Source organism: Amaranthus tricolor, chromosome 10, assembly GCF_026212465.1.
Source record: "Amaranthus tricolor cultivar Red isolate AtriRed21 chromosome 10, ASM2621246v1, whole genome shotgun sequence".
NCBI lineage: Eukaryota > Viridiplantae > Streptophyta > Magnoliopsida > Caryophyllales > Amaranthaceae > Amaranthus > Amaranthus tricolor.
This window is the reverse complement of record NC_080056.1, coordinates 4,592,904-4,618,250: the sequence shown is the minus strand read 5'-3', so window position 1 is coordinate 4,618,250 and position 25,347 is coordinate 4,592,904. Positions and strand designations below refer to the sequence as shown.

Here is a 25,347-nt window from a genome sequence, read left to right as displayed (position 1 = left end):
TCTGGATTTCTAACAGCAATCCTAAGATTAATAGGAGTTCCTTTAGATGGCTATGCTCAATCCACCTTGACACATATAGAGGATTTTCCTTAGAGATGTTGGGCTAACTATACTTGACTTCTTATATCAGCTGTTGATCATGTTCAGAAACCCCATCCCCAATCTTAACTTTCAAGTAATTATTGCAATTTTTTTATTGAACATTGGAGGGGCATCGGATTCTGACCAATATGACTACTCAAAGCGGTCTTCTTCACATCAGTGATTTGAAAATTCAAGGTGGTGAGCATCTTTGTGATCTTGATTGAAGTAGGAAAAGAATGAGACTGAGGACCATGTTTATTCTAGATGTTGTCATAGGACTATTAAACCCTAGGAATGTCACATATAGTGGGTCTAGATGTGATAGATGTCAAACTTACCTTCCCAGAAAAGGAAGGGTGATAATTAGAAAAAGAAGGGGGCTGAAAAGAATGTGGATGGTTTTGCCATTATCTAGTTCTATATTTTTTGAGGTAACATTAACAACCTATTTGGTACATTGTTAAATAAATGGTAAGTGTCAGTATTATAGGGTGGTGGGGAGATTGATTAAGATGTAATGCAATGAATCCAAGCTGGATGCCTTAAATGGAGAGCAACCACTAGAGTATTATGCGATAGGAATTCCCATTTAAACTAAAAGACAAATTTTACTGAGTTGCAATTTGACATGCCTAGTTGTATGGGACAGAATGTTGGCCAATTAAGAAGGTTTAAGGGCATAAGGTGGAAGTAGCAAAGATGTGAATGTTAAGATAAATGTGTGGACATACCAGAAACACCAGGTTTTGGAAGAGAGGCTAGGATTTGCACCCATTTTTTCAAAGATATGTGAAAGTAGACTAAGATTGGTTTGGACATGTGTAAAGGAAGACCACAATTGTTGGAAAAAGAAGTCGTGGTATGCTTAAGAAAACGTTGGAGGAGCAAATTAAGAATGACATGAATGACTTGTACCTCTGAGGAGGACCTGACTAGGGATAAGATCAGATGGAGACTCTTTATTCATGTCCTAGAATAGTTATCTTTACCTTGTTTATTGTTTGGCGTTTTTATTTTCTTTCATATTTTTCTTAGGTATTTGTTTTTTAGCTTTATTCTCCAGTCTTATCTTGTCTTGCTACGTCTCTTGCCCTGTTTTGTCTTACCTTTGTTTTGATTTGCAGGTTCTCTCGAGTCGAGGATCTCATTAGCCGCAAGCTTCAATGGGTATGGTCTGCTGTATTCTATCCCTTCCCAAACCCTAATTACAATATCTTTGAGCAAGACATGCTAGTTATGATGATGGATTGATGACGATGGTAATAAAAATTTAGTATAATGTTAATTGTTATGACCATCACATGTGAAAGCATGCTCGTACTTGTCTATCTCTAAATGTTTATTCGTTTCTTCATAAAATTTGTTCTCACCATTACCATTACCAGTACTACTTGAAAGGAGTTGTATTAAGTGGTAATGAAAATTTGTAAAGAAAATAATATTTTAGAATTAAATTTTATTCCATGAGAATATATGCTCCTTTTCATGAAATTTTTTATGAACATTACCGCAGTTTAGATTTGTTACCAAACTAGTTGTAGAAAATTTTACAAGACAATCAGGGAGTTAAAATTTTGCACTATGATCATTCATTAGATATGCAGAAAAAACATATTCAGATTCATGGAAAAAGGATGCACACCGGTAGCTCCATTTATGCAATAAGAAAAGAATTAAAGGGAACAAAAAGCTCACTAGAAAATCTTATAAAATTAGTTTAATGAAAAAACTAAAATATGCAAAGGGGCTGGGCATATAAAAAAGCCAAAACGCCATTACATTTGGTATGGTAGGTCCTCTAGTCTGAAGTGATTGTGGGTATCCACAGGTTTTCCTTGGAATTATTCCTCTTATCATAGATTGGAGCCTAAAAAAGAAGTAGGCGTTTTACCTCCACTCATCAAAACTGTACGGATTTTTTGTATGAGTCATGCATGCCTGCGCCGTTGCTGCTGCATAGACTCTGATTTCTAATCGATCCCAACAATAATTGCTATAAACAGCCAAATAGCTACATTTCCTAGCAATTTATTCATTTGTTTTCCTTGTTGGTTTAAGATTCTTTTATGGTTTAGTTTTTGCCTTCTCCAAGGCAGAAAAGGCACACAAAAAGGAATGGTTATAGTTCTGTATATGTATGAGTATGACCTTGGACTTGTCTAGTGAATTTTAGCAATTGTAGTCGTGATAGTTGTAATGGTATGTTAAACTGATAGTTTTGCGGTTGTTGTGGCGTAATTGGCGTTGCGGTAACTTAAATAATCTTTGTAATACGGTTGTGATACGGTGGTGTGGCTGGTATTTGCATTATAGTGCATAGCAGGCACTGGTGTACTTTCCTTGTAATGACCGTTGTGCTTGGTGATTTTGGGAAATTTTGCATGCTTGCTGGTGATTGTGGGACAAAATTCAGTTAAAATTCTGACACTCGAACTTACAACAAGTCTTTCCCATGCTTCATGAGAAGCTTTTCCCTGCTTCAGAAATGCTTCTGTTGCTTGAATATGATGCAAGTTCCATCCCCACAAATCTTTTAAGTCACGGATCTTTTGCATCTGGCGATGTACCAGGTTGCGTGTATTTTTTTTGATATCATCTATGGCAATTTGACGAAGAGTTTCCAAGGTTTCAGGATCAGCATTCCTTTCAGCTCGGAGGAAGCGGTCCATTTCAGGAACACCAATTGCACGCCGTATTCCCCGAGTGTAATTGGCGTTGGGGTCGAATATCCCTCGTACCTCGTCTACCAATCCAGCTTGCACCATTTGATCTACCCGTTCTGATACAAAGCGTTGGTGGATGCGTGGGGCTACATCAACCCAGAGAAAGCAACACTCATACCTTGATGCAAAATATGGATCATCATTCACAAGGGATTTGATGAATGAGTTTGATCCGCCTGCTATGATAGGGAGCTTTTTTTGTTCAATGATGGAGTCAATTGCAAGCAAGGCATCATGACAGAAATTGGCTGCACTGTAATCAACATTAGGATCAACTGTCCCTAAGATATGATGAGGTACACCCCTGCTTTCTTCTTCTGTCACTTTGTTGGTTGCTATTTCTAGCCCTCTATACACTTGAATTTTATCAGAATTTATTATTTCTGCTTGAAATTTCTTTGCCAAGTCTATAGCAAGTCTTGATTTCCCAGTCCCTGTTGCACCCATAACAACTACCACTTTATCCTTGTTTCCGTGATTGTGAAAGTGCAAGGGGTTTGTGTTAAGCCCACCAGTAAAACTGATGAGGGGTTGAACTACATTGCAGATAGAGAAAGAGAGATTCATGGTGTTTGTAAAGCAAGCAAATAATATTATTCAGTTAGGTCTTAGGATATAAGGATTGCTATTTCTATATTAAGAAGGCTTGAGGAAAGATGAAACTGGCCGGACAAAAGATCACAGAGTTCAATGTTAGCTATCTTAGTAAATACACTAATCGTGTGGCTTCAATTTAAAATTCCCCACTACTTTTATACCTTTTTTGTTCCAGATGTGGCTACTGGGAGTACTAATGAGCGGGCAACAAATGTTTCTTTTTTATTATCTTTTAAGGATGGGGTAACGGCGTGGGAGGAAATGGAAAGCTAGGTTGTACCTTTCGGAAAAGGAACCATGGCGCCTTTGTGCAATGCTCTTTTGTGAATATTGAAGCTGGTGGAAGTTGGTTGGTGTTTTGGGTATATGCAAAAGTAAATTACTTGTGTGTAATTCTAACTTTTTGAAACCACAGATAATCTGCTGAAAGTTCTTAGTACAGACAGTATGTTGATAGCATTCTTTCTCTCTACGAAGGCGAGGCTTTTGAAGGTTTTTATGATGATGGAAATAAATTTCATCGATATAGAGGATGAAGAGTGAGGCTGGGAATTTATGTTGGTTTTGGTTAGGACAAAAGCTTTCATTAAAGAAAAAGAAAATATAAAGTATCACATAGATTCTTAAAGTTTAAGCCTTATCATGTGTACAACTTTGAATTTTTTTGTTATCTTTGCCATTAGAGTATAGATTGATACGAAAAAATATAAGCCACTTGTGCTTTAGACCAACGACACTTATTATACTCCTTTGGAGAGTTCTTTGTGGTCATGGCCAGGTCCCTTTTCTGTGAGCCCCAAATTCTTAATGGAAGCTTTAGTTTTAACTATGGAGGCAATTTGGGACTTAGATTAGTGGAAAGACTTAAGAAACTCCTTTTATTAAGTAGAGGTCCTTGGTCTAAGAAATTCAAGTCTTCGAAGCAATAAAGGAACGTAGCTTAAATCAAAGTTATCTTGAAAATTACGCTTAATATTACTGGAGTGGTTTTGGCAGGTCAGAAAGTCTTCACAACTTACTGTTATTATGTTTTCTTAATGTTTATTTCACAAATTTTATGACTTGAGTGAACTCTATTGCTTACCTCTTCCTTAAGTCAAGTAAACAATCATTGACTTGGCTGAACACTTCAAATAGGATAGGGGCATCTCGAATCATTGTTATATGTTTTTCTTTTGAGGGGGTTACAATTTTCAAATGGAGCATATGTTTTTTCTGAAAGACAGATAGATTGGTCAGCTGGAATATCAATTGCATTATGCAGATTCTTTTCAGGCTTGGCTGGGTTACTGACGACTCGCAAAATCTTTCTTTTAGTTGATTTCACTTTAGTGTCAAGTTTATATTTTTGTATGGTTGTGATATGAAGAATCAGCTTTCTTAGGGAATCTCAAATGGGAAGTTGTTTTCTTTATGCAAATGCACAAAGATGACTTTCCTCTATACGGCTTCCATATATGATAATATTGAAAAACTCAGAAAGTGTGTTGTGTTCGTGGAATTTGGTTCTCAGGTGGGAGTTGGACCCTCTCTAAGTCCAACACAAGTCAGACTTAGCACTAGATTTTGTTGAGAGAACTCTTGCTAATGTTCAAAAGTATCTGATTATTTAAGAATTCTCGTTCAACGTTCAAGTGATTCAAAAGAGAAGAAAGAACACAGATTTTAAGGTTTCAGATAGTTTGATGCTCAGAACTTCATGCTCCCACTGCTTTTCTGTTGCTTCAATTAGACTTTTTCACAATTTATAACCTTCAAATCAATCCTATTATATCAACTTGTTATAATTTTTTTGAAAAAATATCTCTATTTATTGGTGCCTTAGTGGTCAAAGTTTGTATTTATAGCAGAAATTATGCAACTGAAATAGTCCAACAGAGGGAGCATTAAAGAACAGTCGAATTGATTTCCCCTATATATTCAATTTGTTTGTTGCCTAGCAAATGCATTGATCTACCCTTCAAGTAACGACGGTAATTGTCTGATGTTCTTCTTTAGGAGTAATCTTGTAATACTTTCATTCAAGTAGAGACTAGAAAATCCTAATGGAGCTAGATTGGCAAAAAAAGACTTCTCCGTAAGGAGCAATAATCCTAGAGTACATACAAAGTGTGTCTGGGAGCTGCTGTTTGTATTTGGTATTGTAAATGTGTGGGTCACTGGGTATATGTGTCTTTTAGAAGTTGAACTTATACTGTAATCGAATTTGAGATTTTTAAGTGATAATGAAACCATCTTTGTTATGAATTTGAGTTCTGATCATCTGATGATATAGAAAATGTGATTTTATAACATCATTAGGCAGTAAGTTTGATGAGTTCATTGTATCTAATAGAATTGTTGTTAGCTTTGACTTTGACTTATTATGAGTACCGGTAGAGTGTTTGTGCTATGAAGATATGATGATTGTAAATGAGTGTGTTTGACGCAATGTCATAGGATTCGCTAATCTCCCTGCAAATCGAAAAAGGCGAATTATGATCGGTTTTGGATTATTTTTGGACAAATTTGAGCGAATCGCAAATTTAAAAAGCGAATTAGCTAGCGAATCATGTTATAGTTGTTTGACTTTGACGAGCTAAAATGAATACCCAGCTTCTATATCAAGTTGCAGAATCATAACAGTGAAATAAACAAGGTATGGCTAGGCATAAGTTTGGAATTGGCATATAAGTTACCTGATGACACTTATATTAATATTCTGAATACTGACAGGCCTGGAACCTTGGAGATCCAGAGGATCGATGAAAGTAGTTGATGGCGCTTAAGATGAAGCAAGTGTTACTTTAGTTTAATAGTTTTAGAAGTACTAACGGCCTGTTTGGTTAGTGGTACTGAGAATGATTTATAGTGTAAAATTTCATCAAAAGTTTCATGTCATCCCCATGGTGATGAAACTTTGATCACAAAAAAGTTTTTTTGTTTACAAATTTCCATTACCACCTAATACCACCTCTACCAATGGTAATACACGATGAATTTTATGAAGACAATGGTAATGCATTGGGGTGAATTTTATGAAAAACATGAGATGATTGAAGTTAGACAAGCATGATCATCAAGGTAGCCAAGAGATTTTTCAAACAAAATTACACTAGTTTTCATTCCTATTACCACCGTTTATTACCACCTACCAAACAGGCCTTAAAAGTTATGTCAACCATGTAATTTGGCCCGATTTTATGCTGGATTGTGATTTGATCCATAAATGATGTTGAAACTGAATTTAGTTGGTTGAATCACATGGTTGATGTGATCCCTTTGTTCTCATTTGATCTGTATAATATTTCTGAGAGCGAATGTGTTCTGATTGTGTAATATTATGTAGAGATGTGAATTGATCGAGATGAATTTGATTTTGTCGATGGAGAATCTTGAAGCCATTTACCGTGCGGGTTGCCATTGCATGCTAGTTGAACGTCACAGTGAGCATATAGCGATGAGCTATCTCATGGTTTGTTCAGCTTTGGTGCTGCACTGCTGTTCGTACCTTCGTGGGTTTGGCTTTAAGCATAGTCAGACAGCATTTTCTTTATCAAATATTACGATCATCCAACTGGGGAAGCAAGAAAAGACTTGGAATGCAATGGATATGTGCTTGTAAGAACTGAAAATTGATACTACCCTTTTATCTTCTTCTTGTCATACTTTTAAGTTTAAGTTAAACATGTTAGTTGTTGCTTGGTAGTCACCAAAAGCCAATATGAGAGATTGTGTACACTCTAAAAAAGGAGTTGCTTAACCATGTTGAAGTACATAATATATCAAGATTCAGGCCCCTGTTTTTATGCTAAATGAATGTCAACTTAGAGCTTTGTTAGTAAAGTAATTGGATTAATCTTACAAAATATTTTTTTTTTGCAAATTCTCAATATTGTAGAATAAACTATAGTCTCTGGGTTGACCATAAATTTGAAAAGGTTTGAGGCTTCACATAGAATCACGCTAATCCAAGGTGTAACAGATTTCAATCCAAATGGCGATGCTTGAAAAATTAAAGAATTAAGATAAACTGATCGGGTCGGTTGGGGTGGGCCATCAAGCCCGACGTGTATAAAGCTTGTTTCTTATTTTGTAGATTTGGCCCTACCCGGCACGTTTAAAGTAGAGTGCGATTTGACTCTTATCCAGCCCATTGTACAAGTCTACTTATGACCTTAAAGATTAAAGTAATTATATAGAGTCTGTTTTCTTCAACTTATTTTTTAAAGTTATTACTTTAGTAACAAACATTGTTATGTAATTTTGACTAAAAAAGATTGTCAAAATATATTGTCATGCATGCCATCATCTATCTATCTATCTATATCTATAAAAACTACTAATGAAGAAACGGGAATAACACGTGTCAAACTTTCAGCGAAAATTTTTCTATTTACTTTTATATTGACGTGGCAAGAGAATTTGCATTGAAAATCATTTCATAATAGTATAATTTAACATGCATAAGAAGATTTGATAAGCAGTATTATTTCCAAAGTTACCTTGGTAAAAGAGAATAACTTTTTGATATAACAAAATGAAACATGACTAAATTTGTAAAATAATATTATTTTTCAAAATTATTTTCAATATTATTTCCAAAATAAAAGAGAATAATATCTTGGTATAAGCTTTTCTCATGGTTAGATGAATTCATCCAAGATGAGATGAGTAAATAATATACTCTCTTCGAGTCTTGGTTTTTTTAAAGAGGTTCTCATTTTTCATTTTTGGTGTTCCAATTGTTGTTCACACAAGGAATCCTTCTTTATGTAGCATAAATTTTGGACTAAAATAGCCTTGTTCATTCTCATTTTAATATTTTAATAATGTTTATGGTCTTATATATTTTTCACTAACTTCCATTAACAATTTTTAATAATTTTTTAATGTTTATGATTCTTACTTTTTCTCCATCAAATTTATTATTCAATAAAATAATACATCAACTATCTAAACTATTTCATTCTTCTTAATTACCGAGAACATTCCTTGTAAAAACTTCATTGAGAAAGGGAAGGAGTATTTGATTATTAGTAAATAAAAGAATATGCTAAAACAAATATTAAATTATTAAAAAATAATCTAAAAATAAAATTTTGGGAATTTCACGTGGTGATCTTCAGTTTCCATCTTTTCCATGTGGTAAATAAAATGTTAAGTTTTTGGTTAAACTATGTATTTATTTCGACTGAATTTCAAAATATGCGCTCAATTAGAGTGATCACATCGTTTGTTTTTCGAAAAAAATATCACCAGGTTGGGTATAAATTAACGCAAAGTTAATAAAAAAAACCTTCTTTTTTGTCTACCACGTGGAAAAGTTGGAAGGTCAAGGTTACCATATAGATTAAAAATCAAATTTTCTACCACGTGGAAAAGCCGAAAATTTAGGATTACTGCATGGAATTTCACTAAAATGTTTTAAGAAAACAATTGACATCAATAATTTAACTTTTTACACATTTGCTGTGAATAATATCACCTTTGGTTATTTTGTAATAATCTTGTTTTTGTCACACATTTGCACACAATATAACATATAATTCTGCTAGCAAACTAAGATAAATATCAGGTTATTGACAACGAAATAATGGCATGTATCAAATTGTTAAAAAATAATCTAAAAGTTAATCTAAAAGTAAAATTATTTATAGCGGGCGAGTAAAGTATCGGAATTACAGTTAATGTAGCTTTTTTATTTTCAAAATTGAAAGAATGAATATGTCGATTTTTCTATTATTAATTATTATTATTAAATATAAAAAACCCAAAAATTCCTCGTTCCCACCAAACACCCATCAATTCATTCGTTCAAACCAAACCAAACCAAACCCCGATCATTCCCAATCACAAAAAAACACAGAGATAGCTAGAAAACACTATAGAAATGCAGGTTTTAAATGCAGTAGCTTTAGTTCGGTATGCATTGAGAAATAGTGCAGAGGGATTAGGATCTGAAATAGAATTTGGAACAGCATTGTGGTTCATCTATGCTGGCTTGTGTGCTCTCTTAGTTGTATTTGCTGGTCTTATGTCTGGTTTAACTCTTGGTTTGATGTCTCTTAGTCTTGTTGATTTAGAGATTCTTAACCGTAGTGGCACCCATTCTGAGCAAAAACAAGCAGGTTTCCTAAACTTTCTTTAAACTTTCTATATTTGTAATGGGGGTTTTCTTGTTTTCTTATTTGTTAGGAGTAGTACTTCTATTGGGAAAGCAAAAGTTAAAAACAATTTGGGATGATGGGTTTTTGATACTATTTGATTTGATGTTTAGGCTACATTTTACCTTCACTTGGGTTGTTTCAACAATGTAGCCTGAGTTGGATTCTTTTTTTTTTTTTTCTTTTGAATTTTTGGGAGATGTCCCACAAATTAGATGTATTTAGCGAACTCTTTCTTTAACTAATTAGAAAACTATATATGGGTTTTTTTGCATTAGGGGTAGGCTAGAGAATCCTTGAGCGGTTGCCTGTCACAAAATCACAAGGGGAAAGGAAAAACCTGAACTTTTGAATGTAATGCTAAACCTCCACATATCAAGAATATGTTTCTTTTTTTTTTGTGGGTGGATTTGGGTTCCAAGATTGCACTAATAGGAGCTTTCTGATTTTTTATGGTTGATGTAGCTAACTCCAATAAGTAAGGTTTTGCAACATTGTTGTTGTGGTATAGTATTGTAAAATTTTGTAAAATGTTTTAGTTGAACCAGTCAACAAAAACCAACAAAAACCGCCAACATTTCCAACTGGTCAAACAAGCCAACTAAAAAAGTGAACAGTCAATTGCCAAACATCCCGTGTGAATAGAAGACATTTAGGGTAGGGGAATGTGCAGGAATGAGATTGATTATTAAGTTGAACTTATGCAAGTATTGGATTAAGGATTGATTATTAAGTTTATTGCCAAACACCCCCTGTTGAATGATATAGAGTATAGGGACTTTATCTTTAGGTACATTTCAATTTTTAGCAATCAATACTGCAGAATTGGGATTGCCGAGTTTATATCATGACATTCAGCTGTTTGTATTCTAGCATATTAGAAGCTGTATTTTGATGTGAAGTATTAACTAAGTTGAGATATTCATGTCTCGTGTATACAGCGGCTATCCTTCCTGTTGTTCAAAAGCAGCATCAACTTCTAGTGACTTTGCTCCTATGTAATGCAGCAGCCATGGAGGTATTCCTTCTGATGTACATATTGGATGTACGACTGTTTTCTTTAGTTGACCTCCTCGTGATGAGGGTATTGGTCTGCCTTCTTTCCCATCCTCCCAGACCCTGCCTTGGGCGGGATTCATTGGGATGATGATGATGATCTGTTTTCTTAAGTCATTTAGTTTTTCTGATTGTGATGACTGTAAATACTTTGTTGCTTAACCACATGACTATAAATCTAATGCAACTATGATAGAAAGCTCCATGTGTAAGTTGAGTCGAAGGGTCGTAAGACATCTACTGCATTAGGCTTTCCTTAAAGAAAGCACCTTTTAGCATTGGGAAGAAGTGTTTCTTGGATGTTCATTACTAACCTATGTTACTTGCACTTGAGTACTGATGTTGGATACTAGTAGCGTGTCCAAGTGTCAGATACGTCTAGATATTCAATTTTACGCCTCAAAAAAGAAGTGTCTAAGTGTCATACCAATGTCCGAGGATCAAGGATCGGGTACGGGTACGGGTACGTGAAGTAAAATGAAGAGTCCGAGTAATATAGTTACTATGTTAATTTTGATCTCATTCGTTTATAACTTCACCGCGATTTCTTAATATGATCAAGAAACTAAGAGCTGCATGGACTTTAAATTTTCAACTGATTATGCTCGTATCTTACGCTGGTGTTTCTATTGTGAACATCTGCAGGCACTTCCTATATACCTGGACAAACTGTTTAATCAGTATGTGGCTATCATTCTCTCTGTAACTTTGGTTCTAGCTTTTGGCGAGGTTTGTTGATTTCGATTCTACTATCCTTATGAAGTTTCTATTTTTCATCTGGCTGAATAATTACTAATGTGAATTTCTCTCTTCTTGGAATTTTCAGGTTATTCCCCAAGCTATATGTACTAGATATGGCCTTGCTGTTGGAGCGAATTTTGTAGGCCTTGTACGCATATTGATGATTATATGCTATCCAATTTCTTATCCCATCGGAAAGGTAGAGATTCTTGAATTAACTTTAGTCTCCTTAGTAGAATTCTAACGAGTGCCAAGTGGGATTCTAAAGAATAGTTTTGATATTTAGTGTTCTAAACTTTGATAAGGCGATTTTCAGAGTCTATTAATTGGAAAAAATATATTTTTAGGCAGATTGCTATGATAAATTTTCACATGATTGTACTTGTTATATCGTCACTTATCTTGCATCTAATCAAGTTGCTCATGCCATTAAGAATTTCATTGTTCACTAGTAAGTTAATGAGTGGATGATGTATTCTTTGATAATAGAAGTGAGAAATTTTCTTGTTTCTTGCATGGAGTTTTGCCATCATTGCTTCTTATTGCCTATAACGTGATAAAGTATATAATAAGCTTAAGCTTTTGGTTGACGCCCCAGGACATGTTATATACTCAATCATAACGTATTTGAGTTAGGCTACTAAGTGATTAAAACATTCTTCTCGTAGCTATTTGGCTTCTATATGAAAGTTACCGTACTGCTATTTCCTACCATTTGGTTTGGGCATGCAAAAATAAGGCACAATTAAAGTGTAAATATACCAAAAACGCTTATATGAGTAAAGAGGGAGAGAATTTATGCTTCCTTTGTGGGCTGGTGTAGTCACTAGTGTGAAAAATGTGAACATGGGGAATTGAGCAGATTATGTTTGCTCGGGGGTTGAGCAGCATCAGTGAAGGGCAATCGTCATCCTTAGAACCTTAGACCCAGCATTATTAATGCCAAAGATTTGATTTTTCCTTCTGCAGATACTGGATTTCTTACTAGGACATAATGAAGCACTCTTCAGGAGAGCTCAACTAAAAGCACTAGTATCCATTCATAGCCAAGAGGTAACCAAATTTCTATGTAAAATCTTATCTTTGGATTAAAGTTTCATATCATCAATTTTTATTTACTGACTTGCTGAGGATACCTGTAATTTTTGTTAATGGGTGCATATGATTCACTACTAAACTGGTTAGATTTAATTGTATTTTAGGCTGGAAAGGGTGGTGAACTTACGCATGATGAGACAACCATTATCAGTGGAGCATTAGATTTGACAGAGAAGGTATGTGCTAGAAATGCCTTCTATTTTGGAAAAAAATTGTCATGAATAATGCCACCTATTTCCCATCTACTGTGAATAATTCCTACTATTGATTATTTTTAAATAATCCAACCTTTGTATATTTTTTGCTAACAGTACCCTTTACCGTGTTTTAACCGGCTACTGTAGGTATCCATTAGCCGTTACACTCACTTCTTCTTCCTCCTTATGCTTCTTCGTAGGTCTATACCTACTCCTCTTTGGTCCTTATAGTAGCCGGTAAAAATTTGCCAAGGGGTGCTATCAGTAAAAAATATACAAAACTAGATACGGAGTTGCTTTCAAATTATACTCCATATCTTGTGTAGAGACAAAATAGGACAAACAACATGAACCCCAATTTCTTGATTCTTTATTTATTGTGTATTTTTGTGGAGATATCAAGCCTTTGCATTTGTTCCTTTTTCTTTATTAGAACACCAAATATACATACCTATGCTTACAAGTTCATGCAATGTTGATTGTCCCTAAATCTCCTCAATATTATGTTTTGGAATTATTATGCTATGGAAAGCCTTAAATGTATCTGCTTATATAGGCTAGAATTTGATCTTACTTCGCTTTTCTCAATGGCCGAACAGACTGCTCAGGAGGCAATGACACCAATCGAGTCAACCTTTTCCTTGGACGTAGATTCGAAATTGGATTGGTAATGGACTAATAATGTTTCTTCTCTTAATTCCTCAACAGAAAAAATGTTTCTAACCCTTGTCAACTGGCTGTCATTTCATATGGTAGGGAAGCAATGGGAAAGATCCTAGCTCGTGGGCATAGCCGAGTACCTGTTTATTCTGGCAACCCGAAAAACATTATTGGACTTCTTTTGGTGGGTATAAGAAACTCATAGCCCTGAGCTTTCTTAACGTTCTTATATGGTTCACTGGGCTTTATGAAGATTGTTTTACTCTCAATAATCAGGTTAAAACGCTTCTGACAGTACGGCCTGAAACAGAAACTCCTGTGAGTGCAGTTTCCATACGAAAAATTCCAAGGTATTTTCTTTATGCTAGATTCTAGCATAGTACTTTTATTAAGTACCCAGCTCTTTATAGGGAGTAATATCTGCTATTCTTTTCAGGGTTCCAGGAGACATGCCTTTGTATGACATACTGAATGAATTCCAGAAAGGTCACAGTCACCTGGCAGCAGTAGTGAAAGGAAAAAAGAAGAGTATTGCCGATTTACCTATTATTGATGTCAAAAAATCGAATCAATCTAAAGTCACCGATGTCAAGGGAGATTTGGTTGCTCCTTTGTTATCTAAGAAAAATGACAATTCCGAATGTATTATAGATATCAAGAGAATCTCTAAGGACAAGAAAAATTCGCCACAGGATAATGCATCATCAAATTCTACGCCTTATACTGTAGAGGATATCGAGGAGGGAGAAGTTATTGGCATTATTACCCTTGAAGATGTATTTGAAGAACTTTTGCAGGTACCTGTTTTTCTTTTCATGTATACGCATGTTAGAGTGGTTAGTGCCTTAGTGGACGTAGAGGTGTTCATTCGGGTCATCGGATTGATATCGGGTTAGGTATTTCGGGTTGATTTGAAATCGGGTTTTGTGTCCATATTGGTTTTACATAATTGTAAATCATTTTTGATATTGGGTAAATTTTGGGTCATCGGGTTTGTGTTGAACACCTCTAAGTTTGTGGACGTATGAGGATATTTGTTGCTCAATGAATTTGTACATGAGGAACATGAAGCATGCAAAAAGCCTTTTAGAATTTGAGATAATAGGCTTAGTATACTTGCCTTGAGCTTATAGTGCAGCTACACAGTGTGGCATTTAATATTATAGACTGTCTTGTATGAGATGGACCCATAGAATTAGCTGAATTCTGTAATTGATCACTTTAACACGCTAAATGTACATGGGCCAGCCCAATAAAGATGATCTCACCATGAGACAATCTCATTTAAGAATTTGTGTTGATAATACAACATCCCTCTTTTTAGGTTAGCAGACTAAGTTTTCATGCCATAAAGGGGTGTTCTCACATCCTCAATGTTGTCATTGCAGATGAAAATTTTCTTGTGGAAAGATCGAGTTTTTGTTTCTCGTATTAATAAATCTACTATCGATCATGATTACTATTTTCATGTGTTCTTTTCAAATACAGGAGGAAATTGTAGATGAAACAGATGAATTTGTCGATGTTCACAAACGGTAAAATTCGTTGATGCACAAACGCAGCTTCTTGGTATGAAAAACTCGACACTCACTATATTATATTACCCACTCCACGCAGAATACGTGTCGCTGCAGTTGCAGCAGCTTCTTCGGTTGCACGAGCTCCTTCATATCGAAGGGTAACTAGCCAAATGAATTTGGTAAGTATCCCTACATCATGCTTGTCAAATATACATTATGTTCGGTATTACAGGGCTCGTGTTCTTAAGCTGGATCTTTGTCATGTTTCTTTGTCCAATCCTATTTCATCTCACGGTTTAGTGAAGGCCCGAAAGGGTACTATGCCTTATTTTCCTTTGGATTGATGGTTGATAAATTATGTATCAAGTATATCCGAATATTCTAAATCGAACCATCTTTCATAGATTTGAATATTGTGCCTTTCCGTATTGCTTTATATTTCTGCAGCTGTATAATATATTCTGGTGGCATTGTTCAGATTCAGGGAACCCGAGCTAGGCCCGGACAAAGAGTTAAGAATCTCAGTGAAGATAATGCAGCTTAAACGAAGTGATTGGTCTCCTCTCGTTCGAGCCTAGCCATCAGAAAAGATGAAACATTGGCCTTATGCATCTTTTGAGTCCTATACATAAACTATAGCTATTAGATTAAGAAGTATGCTATGTTATCAAGTTTTGTAACTTGGTTGTAGTTTTGGAGTAGAATTTGTTTTCCTTGGTGATTGTAGATAATAATTTAGGCTCATTCTTTCAATGGAAACAAACATGAGTATGTCATTCTTTCGTGATGACTCCTACTCGATATTAACATGCGTCTGATTTATAGGTTGACCTGAGGTTTGGTGACTTGTAGTCAACTCGAGCTCGACTTGTTATCAATTACTTTAGGTCCATAATAAATGTGCACCCGGCCGAATGATGGCCTATCCTTGATAAAGACCTTATTGCACAATAAAATTTTGATATAAAGATATCACCTGAATGTAATCCAAAATTTTTAATTAATGTATAAATTTTTTTAAAATTTTAGCAGATTTTATTTAAGGTTTAGTCTAACTTAATATGATATATCCTTAAGATAATTAGAATCCAAATACTAGAACTCAATATTTTTCTATTCAAAATTAACCTAAAAATCATAGTATAATTTGAAGTCAATCCAAAATAGAATGATTTAACTTAAAGTCAACACAAACCCAAAAAGTGACACATCCTAAAAGTCTAACTACTCGGTTTAATAAGTATAATCAATTTGGACAAGAAATTAATTGATCCAATTTAACACATAAATTGATATGGTACTATTTTTATATGTAAAACCGTTTCTAATTTTATCTTGGATCCAAACAATTATAAATCAAATCATTCACATGACCAAAAAAATCAAAACTCAGAAAGAATCTAAACTCAACAAGAGGTTTCTAATTTTCGAGAATAACATGTATTATCTTCTTTATATAAGATTGTAAATTTGATTTTTACCTAAGTCGGGTCTCAGCTACCGTAGTCAAAAATGATTCATTCAATTGAATGTCATTCTTTCTTTGTTCTAAAATACTCCTACTTGTATAGTGAGGTGAAATTTATTTAAATCATCCAATCGCATATTTTTATAATATTGACTTTTTATAATTTTTATATATATAGGTTTATATATAAATGTAAAATTACTTCCGTACCGAAGATCGTACAACAGAGATATTCCTTAACACGTGTCATATCATTTGAATACAAAAAGAACATCAGAATTTTGCTAAATCAACTTCCATTGTCAATCCCCAAAAACATTTAGAAAAATACCCATCAATCAGGAAGGCAGATCGATAGAGAAAGCTGATGGAACTGATTGACAATTGATTAAATTGAAAGAAAATGCATCTGATGAATGTGATCTCATTGGCTCGAATGGCGACCTATGATATATTGGATGAGGAGCACTTGCCATTTGGGTCATTATGGTGGATAATTTACGCGGGTATTTCCTTTTTTTTGGTTTTATTCGCGGGTATAATGTCGGGTCTTACTCTAGGGTTAATGTCTCTCAGTCTTGTTGATCTTGAGATTTTGCAACGTAGTGGCAATCCTTCAGAAAAATATCAAGCTGGTAATGTCCAATTTTGATACATTTCATTTGGGTTTTAATTTTGTTTTTATTAATTTTGAGAATTATTATTGATTTTAAATCATGGAAAAACGTTAGAATTTGTTGAATGAAACTTGGATGTATTTGCACCCACCAAGAACAATTCAGGAAGCATGAACACACAAGGCTTGATGGTTGGATGCTTTTGATGAGTATTGAAATTACTCAATTAGCAGCTAACTTGAAGAAGTGTAAGTTGAATCTTGTGTTAATTAGTCATATGATTAGATGACAATTGAAGTGTAGAAGAAATTTGATCTTAAAGGTTAAAGTAACAAATTAAGATTACTAGACCTTAAGCATGTTTAAAGATGGCGAAGGACACATCAGTGATGGGTTTATATGGGAATCAAGTACAATGTACTACTGATAGTGTATCTTGGTCACTAGGAATGCATGTATTCAGCCCTAGGTGCAAGGTGTAAGAGCATGGGAGACCGTGGGTGTGCATAAAAGAGGAAAACGTGCAACAGAAGCTGCTGACTTCTGGCTCGACCATCCTGCTCGCCCGAGCCATGGGTCGAGCGGCTATACTGCACGCTTCTGAACGAGTCTGCTGGTGCCTGCTGCCTTTTCTGATTGTTGTCTCTCCAATGCTGCCCCACTTTGTTCCCTCTCGTCCTATTTATATGTGTATATGTTGTATGTATTGTGGAGTAGAGCCAAGCCAAGAGCTTGAGCCTCTCATTATTCATCCTTACCATACTACTTTATTCTCTACTCCATGTAATGCTCACACACTCTACTCTCCATTGATGCAATTCCTTCAACTTTGTCATGAGCTTTCAAGCTCCTTTATTCTTTAAACACATACTGATACACTAGTCTAGAATGGTGGATGTAACTTTATTAATGGTGAACCACCTTAAATCTTGGTGTTAATGTTTTATTTACTTTTATTGCTTAAATCACCTTAATACTTGCATATAACCATGGTTCATTAGTGCATCTTCAAGCCATGGTCATTAACCTTTCGTGCCACTTTTAAGTCCACGCTTCCGCATTCGTTAGCCTACTCTAAGTCTCTAACATAACTATTGAGGAATTAAACAAGCAAAACAATGCAAATAAGCAAGACACAAAGGATTAACGAGGTTCACCTAATGTTGGCTTCGCCCCTGTTGGTGGTGATATGCTTTGGTTGATTGTAAAGAGAGCTTAGAGTTCAAATTATGAAATCTTGAAGAATTACACTTAGAAGTGATAATTTAAGTGATTATGTGTTTGATCTAAGAGTTAGAATCTGATAAAGTAGGCTAAATATGTCCTCTTTATATATAAAATATACTTCCTCCATTTTTTAGTTGCACCCAAATCATTTTTTACACTATTCATTATTCGATAGTATCTTACATATTGCGGCTATCAAACAGAAAAAAAAACATATGAAATCTTGTTTTATTCGTTTCGTCAGATACTTTCATAATATCAACTTTTTATAATTTTTTTTGTGTATAATTCTAGATATAAACAACTCGACAAACGCATTGGACTGCGTAAAAAGGTGTTTGGGTGCAAGAATAAAAATGGAGGAAGTATAATATATAGAGGAACATAAAATATTAAACATGATACAATTTGAAGAAATGTCCTCAAAGGAATAGAGTGGTGCAAGGGAGGCTGCTTGTACGGGCGCACCTGAACGAGTAGTATAAGGCCATGAAAAGCTGACTTTTGAAATCGATTGGTGCTCGTTCGAGAATATGAGTCTCGTTCGGGAACCCTTTGACTGTTTTGCAGTGCACAACATTTCATGCTCCATATGTTCCCATGTCTTGCACCAAAAAGGAAAGCACCATTCTCTTACTCTTTTCCGAAATGTCTAACTTACCTTAGCCAACACTAAGCATCAACCATGTGATCCAAATTCTCATGGAAAAAGCTAGGATCAAAATTGCACAACCTTGGTAAGAGTCAAGGCATACTCCAACACTAACTTGACTACACTCATCAATTTTTGCTTAACAATAATATTGTTTTTGATGAGACTGAGTATGGATAGCTTTGAATTTATGATTCTTAACATGAGACATGCTATTTGATGGGTAGTTAATGTTGGTATATAGTATTAGTTGGGGTGGTTTATTATGATTTAGACGGTAAGAGTCTACCCTTAGATTAAGGGTAATGTGTTACAACTAGAGCTGGTTAATGGGGCGGGTTGGCCCATTGGGATTATACTTGGCGGGTCATCAGCAGGGCGGGCTGTTAATGGATTTATTAATTGTAAACTGAATAGGACCTTGAAAATTGTTGTGTTTTTACCCTGCTACTTAAATAACTTGTGACAAATTATGTTGGTTTTGGTTTAGCTATATTTTATAGTCCTATTCTTAATGCTGGTTTTAATCTATGCTTGTGTTTAGCTACCATTCTTCCTGTTGTTCAGAAGCAGCATCAGCTGCTCGTCACCTTGCTCCTGTGCAATGCTTGTGCTATGGAGGTATAATGCTTTTATCTTTTTCATGAAAATAGTGTTGCTGTCCCAGGTTATCATTTTTCTTGTTTGCATCGTTTAATTTGTCTAATTGCTAGTACAAAATCATGCTTAGTTCTGTCATATGCATTGCAAACTACACATGGGGTGAGACTCTGGCTGTCCTTGTAGCTTATTTGTACGAAGAACGATAGTTCATGTTTTGCTTACATGACTATGAAGATGGGGGAGGGATTGAAATTTTGTAGGTGAAAACACCATTGTTGTACTCCTTCGTAAAATAATTGTGCTGCAGACGAATGCATTAGAGTATATAACATATACAGTGATCTCAACCATCAACTTAAGCTTTTGGTTGAGGTTGGCTTCTTGACATGGCATCAGAAACCAGCGTGACAAGAGATCACGAGTTCGAATATCAACCACCCCTTATTTAAGTGGAATATTTAGCATGTGATGCATCCAAACTTCTAGCCCAAAAGGCTCTTGTGTGAGGGGGCGTGTTAGAGTATATAACATATCTTGGAAAATTATTTATCTGTAATAAATTGTGTTTTTTTCCATATAATTTATTGAATAAAACAGATTCCAAATTTGTTTTGCAGGCTCTTCCTTTATATCTGGATAAACTTGTCAATCAGTTTCTAGCTATTGTGCTTTCTGTGACTTTTGTTCTATTCTTTGGTGAGGTAGATGCTTGATGATAAAGTGATAAGCCAAATATGCTTTCCTTTTCTGATTTTTTCTAACTTTATATAGCCTTAATTTAGTTCCCTTTGTGTAATATTTTTACTAGGTAATCCCACAAGCTATCTGTACCAGATATGGACTTGCTGTTGGTGCAAATTTTGTATGGCTTGTTCGCTTTCTAATGATAGTTTGCTATCCAATTGCTTATCCGATTGGGAAGGTATCAGTTCAATAGTTTTTGTCTTTTTGTGCTTTGATGTCCTTTGCATTTCAAGTCCTTATTTACTAAGATGCTTTCGCACTGTTAGAAAAAAATCTTATATGCTGCGGTTTTTGGTACTATATGTTGCGTTTTTAACTCTAAGCACTAGAAATAATAGCATACAACCATACACCATTTATTTGCTGCTTCGGTTTAAAATCGGAGCGTACAGGTCTTTGAGAACCGCAACGTATAATCCTCTTTTTTATTTTTTTTAATTTATAATATTAGTAAATGAAAATAATATCGTAAGAATTACTACATATATACATAATAATTACATCAATCACTTTTATGCTTCATTATAATTTGAATCGCAGCAGATGCCTTATGGTAGATGATTTTTTTCCACTCGTGTTCTGGTGCTCCTTCAAACATTGAGCAAGATGTAATTTTAATTCTACGAAGCTGTTATTATCTGCAGAGTAATGTTGTCCACTTGCATTATTCAGTTGGCTGAATAGGTTCTTGTTTGTTTGTCTTGGTTTCCTGATTACATAAGCCTATATTCATAGATTTCTAAGTCCTAGCCCTTTACTTGGATAAACAGAGCTAATGTTGTCCACTGCATCGGCCAAATTGTAAAGATTTTCAAAAATAAACGAATCGATATTACCACGTTTTAGGCTGTATCAAGGGATATCTTATGGTTTCAACCGATATTTAGGCGTTACGATAACCGCATCACTCACCTACCGCTATCGTTCTGTTCTGTTATTGCAATCGCAACCGTTACCGCATTTTTACACTATGGATCACAAACTTGCAAGCATAATCGATATTTAGGCTTCGATTTACGTAAATGAAAGCAATACATTAACTCTGATCAGCATTCATTATTGTGCAAGTTCAGGTCTTAGACTATTTGCTTGGGCATAGTGACGTACTTTTCAGGCGTGCTCAATTGAAAGCACTTGTTAGTATTCACAGCAAGGAGGTAACCAAATAACAGTTACAATTTGTCTGTAAGGTATAACTTTCTAGCTTTCTTTGAATCACATCCTTAATTATGTAAAAGTGTAGGCTGGCAAAGGAGGGGAGCTTACCCATGACGAAACAACGATCATAAGCGGTGCCCTGGATTTGACTGAGAAGGTAAGGCATCACTATAAATTCTTCGTTTTTACTGTAGCTTTGTCAATAGTAAGATTACACAAATCCGATCTCCCTACCCCCTTAGGTGGGACCCACTTTGACGACATTGGGTTATGTAATGTTGTTATGGAGTATGGACTATACTCTTTTCACAAGCTCAGTTTGAATTGAAAACAAATGTTTTCATTCAATTTCTTGCTATTCTTTCTGAATCATATTGTCTTTCTTGTATAAATATTAGTGTCAGGATCGTTTCTGACTCTAGGTAAGATAGACATTTGTCTAGGGCCCAGAGCTAGAAAACAACCCAATACCTCAATTCAACAATGTTATCATGTAGGATGTAGAACATTACTTGTAAAATTATAACTTAATTTTGGCCAAACACCCATTAAAGACTGAAATCGACCCTCTAAAAAAGAGCTCATATCTTTCATTTTGCCTAAGGCCTATAAAATATCAGAAACGACACTGGCCAGTGGTTAATTCTTACAACGAATATCGACTTTCTAAACAAGATTTCTATCGATCCATGATCAAATATTCGACCTCACATATCTTTAACGTCATATCTTCTCATGTATTTATACATTTCATCTAATTCCTTTGCTTTTCTTCTGTGTTGTGAGACAGACTGCTGAGGAGGCTATGACACCTATTGAATCAACATTCTCAATAGATGTTCATTCAAAGCTAGACTGGTAAGGTCTTGATCTATTTATGTGATTATGTCCTTGTCCAATATGGTATATTGTGATTTGTTATAACGTGTCTAGACATTGCAGTGATTCGAAACACACTAATTATATTTCATTGAGATCGGTTATGAATTTTTTTAATTGTGCTTTGTTTGATCAAACAGGGAAGCAATGGGAAAAATTCTTGCTCGGGGACATAGTCGTGTTCCCATATATTCCGGGAATCCCAAGAATATTATCGGTCTGTTATTAGTAAGTTTTGTTTTTGCGTTTACATAGTCATAATCATGGATCAACATAGTGGTTGAAGACTTTTCCTTTTCAGAAATCGCCACTTACAGGGATAATTAATTTTCCATTCCCCCTTGCCTGTAGGAGGGATTCTCCAGCCTTACTCCCTAGTCCCGATTACAAAAATGTTCCAAACTGCATCTATGTTTTGCACTAACGGTTTCTTCCCTTCTCTATCTCTTTTGTTGTTTGATTCATATCTAGGTAAAAAGTCTTCTTACAGTTAGGGCAGAAACAGAAACCCCAGTCAGTGCTGTTTCTATCCGCAAAATTCCAAGGTAAGCGTCTTGCTACATATACATACTTGTCGTTTCGAAACACGAAGAATCAGTTCCAAAATTTCAGTATACAATTTGATTTCTAGGGTTCCTTCTGATATGCCACTCTATGACATATTGAATGAGTTCCAGAAAGGAAGTAGTCACATGGCTGCAGTTGTAAGGATCAAAGCGAAAAGCAAGAGCCCATCTAGCAACCATGATGAGAAGACGAAAGGCAATATGGTTATATCCGAGGTTTCTGAATTAACCACTCCCTTGCTTGCGAAGCAGGAAGTGGAATCTGTAGTTATCGACATGGAAAAGACGTGGAAGTCTATCACTGCGGATGGCCAAGTGGCTGCTCTTTTTCCATCTGATGTCGATGATGGTGAGGTTATTGGCATAATCACACTCGAGGATGTGTTTGAAGAACTTTTACAGGTCGATACAGAACTTTATTGTTATAGACGCTGTATTTGCTATTACTGATGGTGTTTGGTAATAAGGATCAATCGGAAACAACCTCTTTGTTACTAACAAGGATAAGGTTGCGTACATCCGACTCCTGAAACCCCGCCTAGGTGGCAGCCTTTTAAAGGCATTGGTTTACGAAATGTTGTTGTGGTTCTCATGGGGTTCAATTTAGAGATGTTTAGAGGTAATGGTCATCCAAAAAACGAAAATGTAGCAAGTAATTTGGAACAAATAGAATCGTATCTTACACCCATGGATATGGCTTAACAATTTTGTTCAATCTTCCAGGAGGAAATTGTGGATGAGACCGATGAATATGTTGACGTGCATAATCGGTATGGTTTAGTTCGTCCTAGACGATTATTATGCAGTGATTTGAAGGATGAGATCGACTGATCATCTTTCGTATTCGTGCAGGGTTCGTGTGGTTGCAGCGGCTGCTTCACTCGCGCGAGCCCCTTCAATAAGAAGGCTGATACCTGTAAGTTCTCCTGGAAATAGTATACATTTGGATCATAACCCTTTACCACATTAGAATAAGAATCATGACCGGTCATTAGCCCAATATTCCGTACAAAGACAAGGTTCAGGGGAAGAGATAGTGGTCAGCGGACAGACCATACCTGTACCCCTAAATAAGAATCCTAGTCTTGAAATCTTCATTTTCGATCAACATGATTAGCTTATTCTATATACCTCAGATATTTTTGACAGCATTATAACCAAAAAAGTTCAAATTTAACCCATGATTTGAAGAAATTAATAATGCTGAAAAATAAAGTAAGAGATTAGGGTTTTGGGTTTTGAATATTTGGTTTGTATTAAATGATAATGAGAGATAGCACCTCTATTAATTAATACAAGAGAAGACTAAAATAAAAAAATAACAATTACAAAATATTAACCTAAACCTAAATAATAGAAAAGTATTAAAAAAGAATAATCTTTGTCCTAAATATTATAAAAGATATTCAAATATATTTTATTTTCTTATAAGATATTCTAAAATATTATATTTTCCTACATGATCAACACCCTACAAACCAAACAATATATATCTTTATATTTGAGTCCTTTGTGTCCATTCTCAATGTGGCCAAAGATTTATAGTTCATTGATTTCAGATTATAATAGATTATACATAATGTTTATATTAACAGTCAATCAAATTCAATCTATTTAAAATTACTAATAAAGATAAAATTGCGTACATTCCATCTCTACAAACCCGCCCCCGTGTTGGGATGCAATAGAAACTCATTGTTTAATTTGAGCCCTTTTCCTCTTGTCTTCTCAATTCTAAAGGGTGGAATAAATAAGCAGGGAGCAACTCCGAGAAAGTCTAGTTTGGAAAATTGTCTATCACTAACCCGCCGGACAATAACTAGTGTGGAAAGTTCTGTCATTCAACCGCCAAGCACGGCTGCTACTGAGGTTGCTGTGAACGACCATCCATGAGATTAACAAGCATCTTGAAATTAAGATGTGAATTTTGACTCCAACGAAGGAGACATTTTAATTAAGTGAATAAAAAATTACTGTTTATCTGTTCCTTTGAGTTTACGCCATAAAACTTAAACGTGTGAGAATTTTGTGAGTGTTGTGGTGCAAACTCAAATGGGTGGAGGGACTAAGAGTTAGGACATATGGGTTTTTTATTGGGTAGTAATTAGTAGCATGGCCGTCAATTAGCATATGCAAAGTAGTTTACAGCACAAGGTCCTATTATCAGAGAGGCCCAAAAATCTATTTTTATACTTATTTGATTTATTGTTTCAATTACTACGAACATATGTAATTATGTACATTATTTTACACGAGAGTAACCAAGTAATAAAGAGTTGGATATTAATATTTTAATAAATAGAGAAATTTTATCATACATAAGTATTTTGTTTTTTCTTTTCTTAAATTCTAAAAATTTTTTAAGATAAAATTAGCACAGAAACCTCAAAATTTACGACACATCCTTAACTATTAAGTAGTAGCTAGGCATAAATTAAACTATCACCGTCTCTTTAAGTTGCTACAAGCCTATAATATATGGAAAAAAAAATCACTTTGGTTTTTGTATTGTAGCATATTCAAAGGTTGAAATTTTTTTGATTTTCATAATATAGCATATTTAAAGAGAAAGACAGATATTATTATTATTATTATTATTCATCAAAATAAT

The 25,347-nt window shown here is 34.9% G+C and overlaps 3 protein-coding genes across 10 annotated transcripts; 2 read left to right on the top strand and 1 right to left on the bottom strand.

The window, feature by feature from the left end:
• Positions 1 to 2,248: 2,248 nt before the first annotated feature.
• On the bottom strand, positions 2,249 to 3,427 carry LOC130825410 (adenylate isopentenyltransferase 5, chloroplastic-like). The gene is given in 2 exon segments (XM_057690624.1): positions 2,249 to 2,485; positions 2,487 to 3,427. Coding segments are annotated over 2 exon segments (1,035 nt in total). The 5' UTR covers positions 3,375 to 3,427; the 3' UTR covers positions 2,249 to 2,338.
• LOC130825409 (DUF21 domain-containing protein At4g14240-like) lies at positions 2,963 to 15,918 on the top strand. 6 transcript variants are annotated; one of them, XM_057690619.1, is made up of 15 exons: positions 2,971 to 3,103; positions 5,844 to 6,042; positions 6,120 to 7,004; positions 10,492 to 10,568; positions 11,252 to 11,335; positions 11,433 to 11,546; positions 12,317 to 12,400; positions 12,550 to 12,621; positions 13,242 to 13,309; positions 13,399 to 13,486; positions 13,579 to 13,652; positions 13,739 to 14,099; positions 14,791 to 14,837; positions 14,920 to 15,001; positions 15,301 to 15,916. In XM_057690619.1, the coding sequence occupies exons 3-15, from the start codon at positions 6,986 to 6,988 to the stop codon at positions 15,364 to 15,366; spliced, it is 1,236 nt and encodes a 411-aa protein (XP_057546602.1). In that variant the 5' UTR covers positions 2,971 to 3,103; positions 5,844 to 6,042; positions 6,120 to 6,985; the 3' UTR covers positions 15,367 to 15,916. The 6 variants fall into 6 exon arrangements, with proteins under 6 accessions (XP_057546601.1, XP_057546602.1, XP_057546604.1 ...); XM_057690620.1 differs by lacking the exon at positions 2,971 to 3,103 and having other exon boundaries at positions 4,658 to 6,042; positions 6,120 to 6,467; positions 6,733 to 7,004; XM_057690618.1 differs by lacking the exon at positions 5,844 to 6,042 and having other exon boundaries at positions 2,963 to 3,103.
• Positions 15,919 to 16,549: 631 nt separating this feature from the next.
• Positions 16,550 to 25,058, top strand: LOC130825408 (DUF21 domain-containing protein At4g14240-like). 3 transcript variants are annotated; one of them, XM_057690614.1, is made up of 13 exons: positions 16,560 to 16,925; positions 19,331 to 19,407; positions 20,007 to 20,090; positions 20,198 to 20,311; positions 21,207 to 21,290; positions 21,377 to 21,448; positions 22,082 to 22,149; positions 22,311 to 22,398; positions 22,642 to 22,715; positions 22,802 to 23,138; positions 23,460 to 23,506; positions 23,589 to 23,652; positions 24,477 to 25,058. In XM_057690614.1, exons 1-13 carry the CDS (start codon positions 16,694 to 16,696, stop codon positions 24,627 to 24,629), a joined length of 1,494 nt encoding a protein of 497 aa, XP_057546597.1. In that variant the 5' UTR covers positions 16,560 to 16,693; the 3' UTR covers positions 24,630 to 25,058. The 3 variants fall into 3 exon arrangements, with proteins under 3 accessions (XP_057546599.1, XP_057546597.1, XP_057546598.1); XM_057690615.1 differs by having other exon boundaries at positions 16,561 to 16,925; positions 24,495 to 25,058; XM_057690616.1 differs by lacking the exons at positions 23,460 to 23,506; positions 23,589 to 23,652; positions 24,477 to 25,058 and having other exon boundaries at positions 16,550 to 16,925; positions 22,848 to 23,014.
• The last annotated feature ends 289 nt before the right edge of the window (positions 25,059 to 25,347 follow it).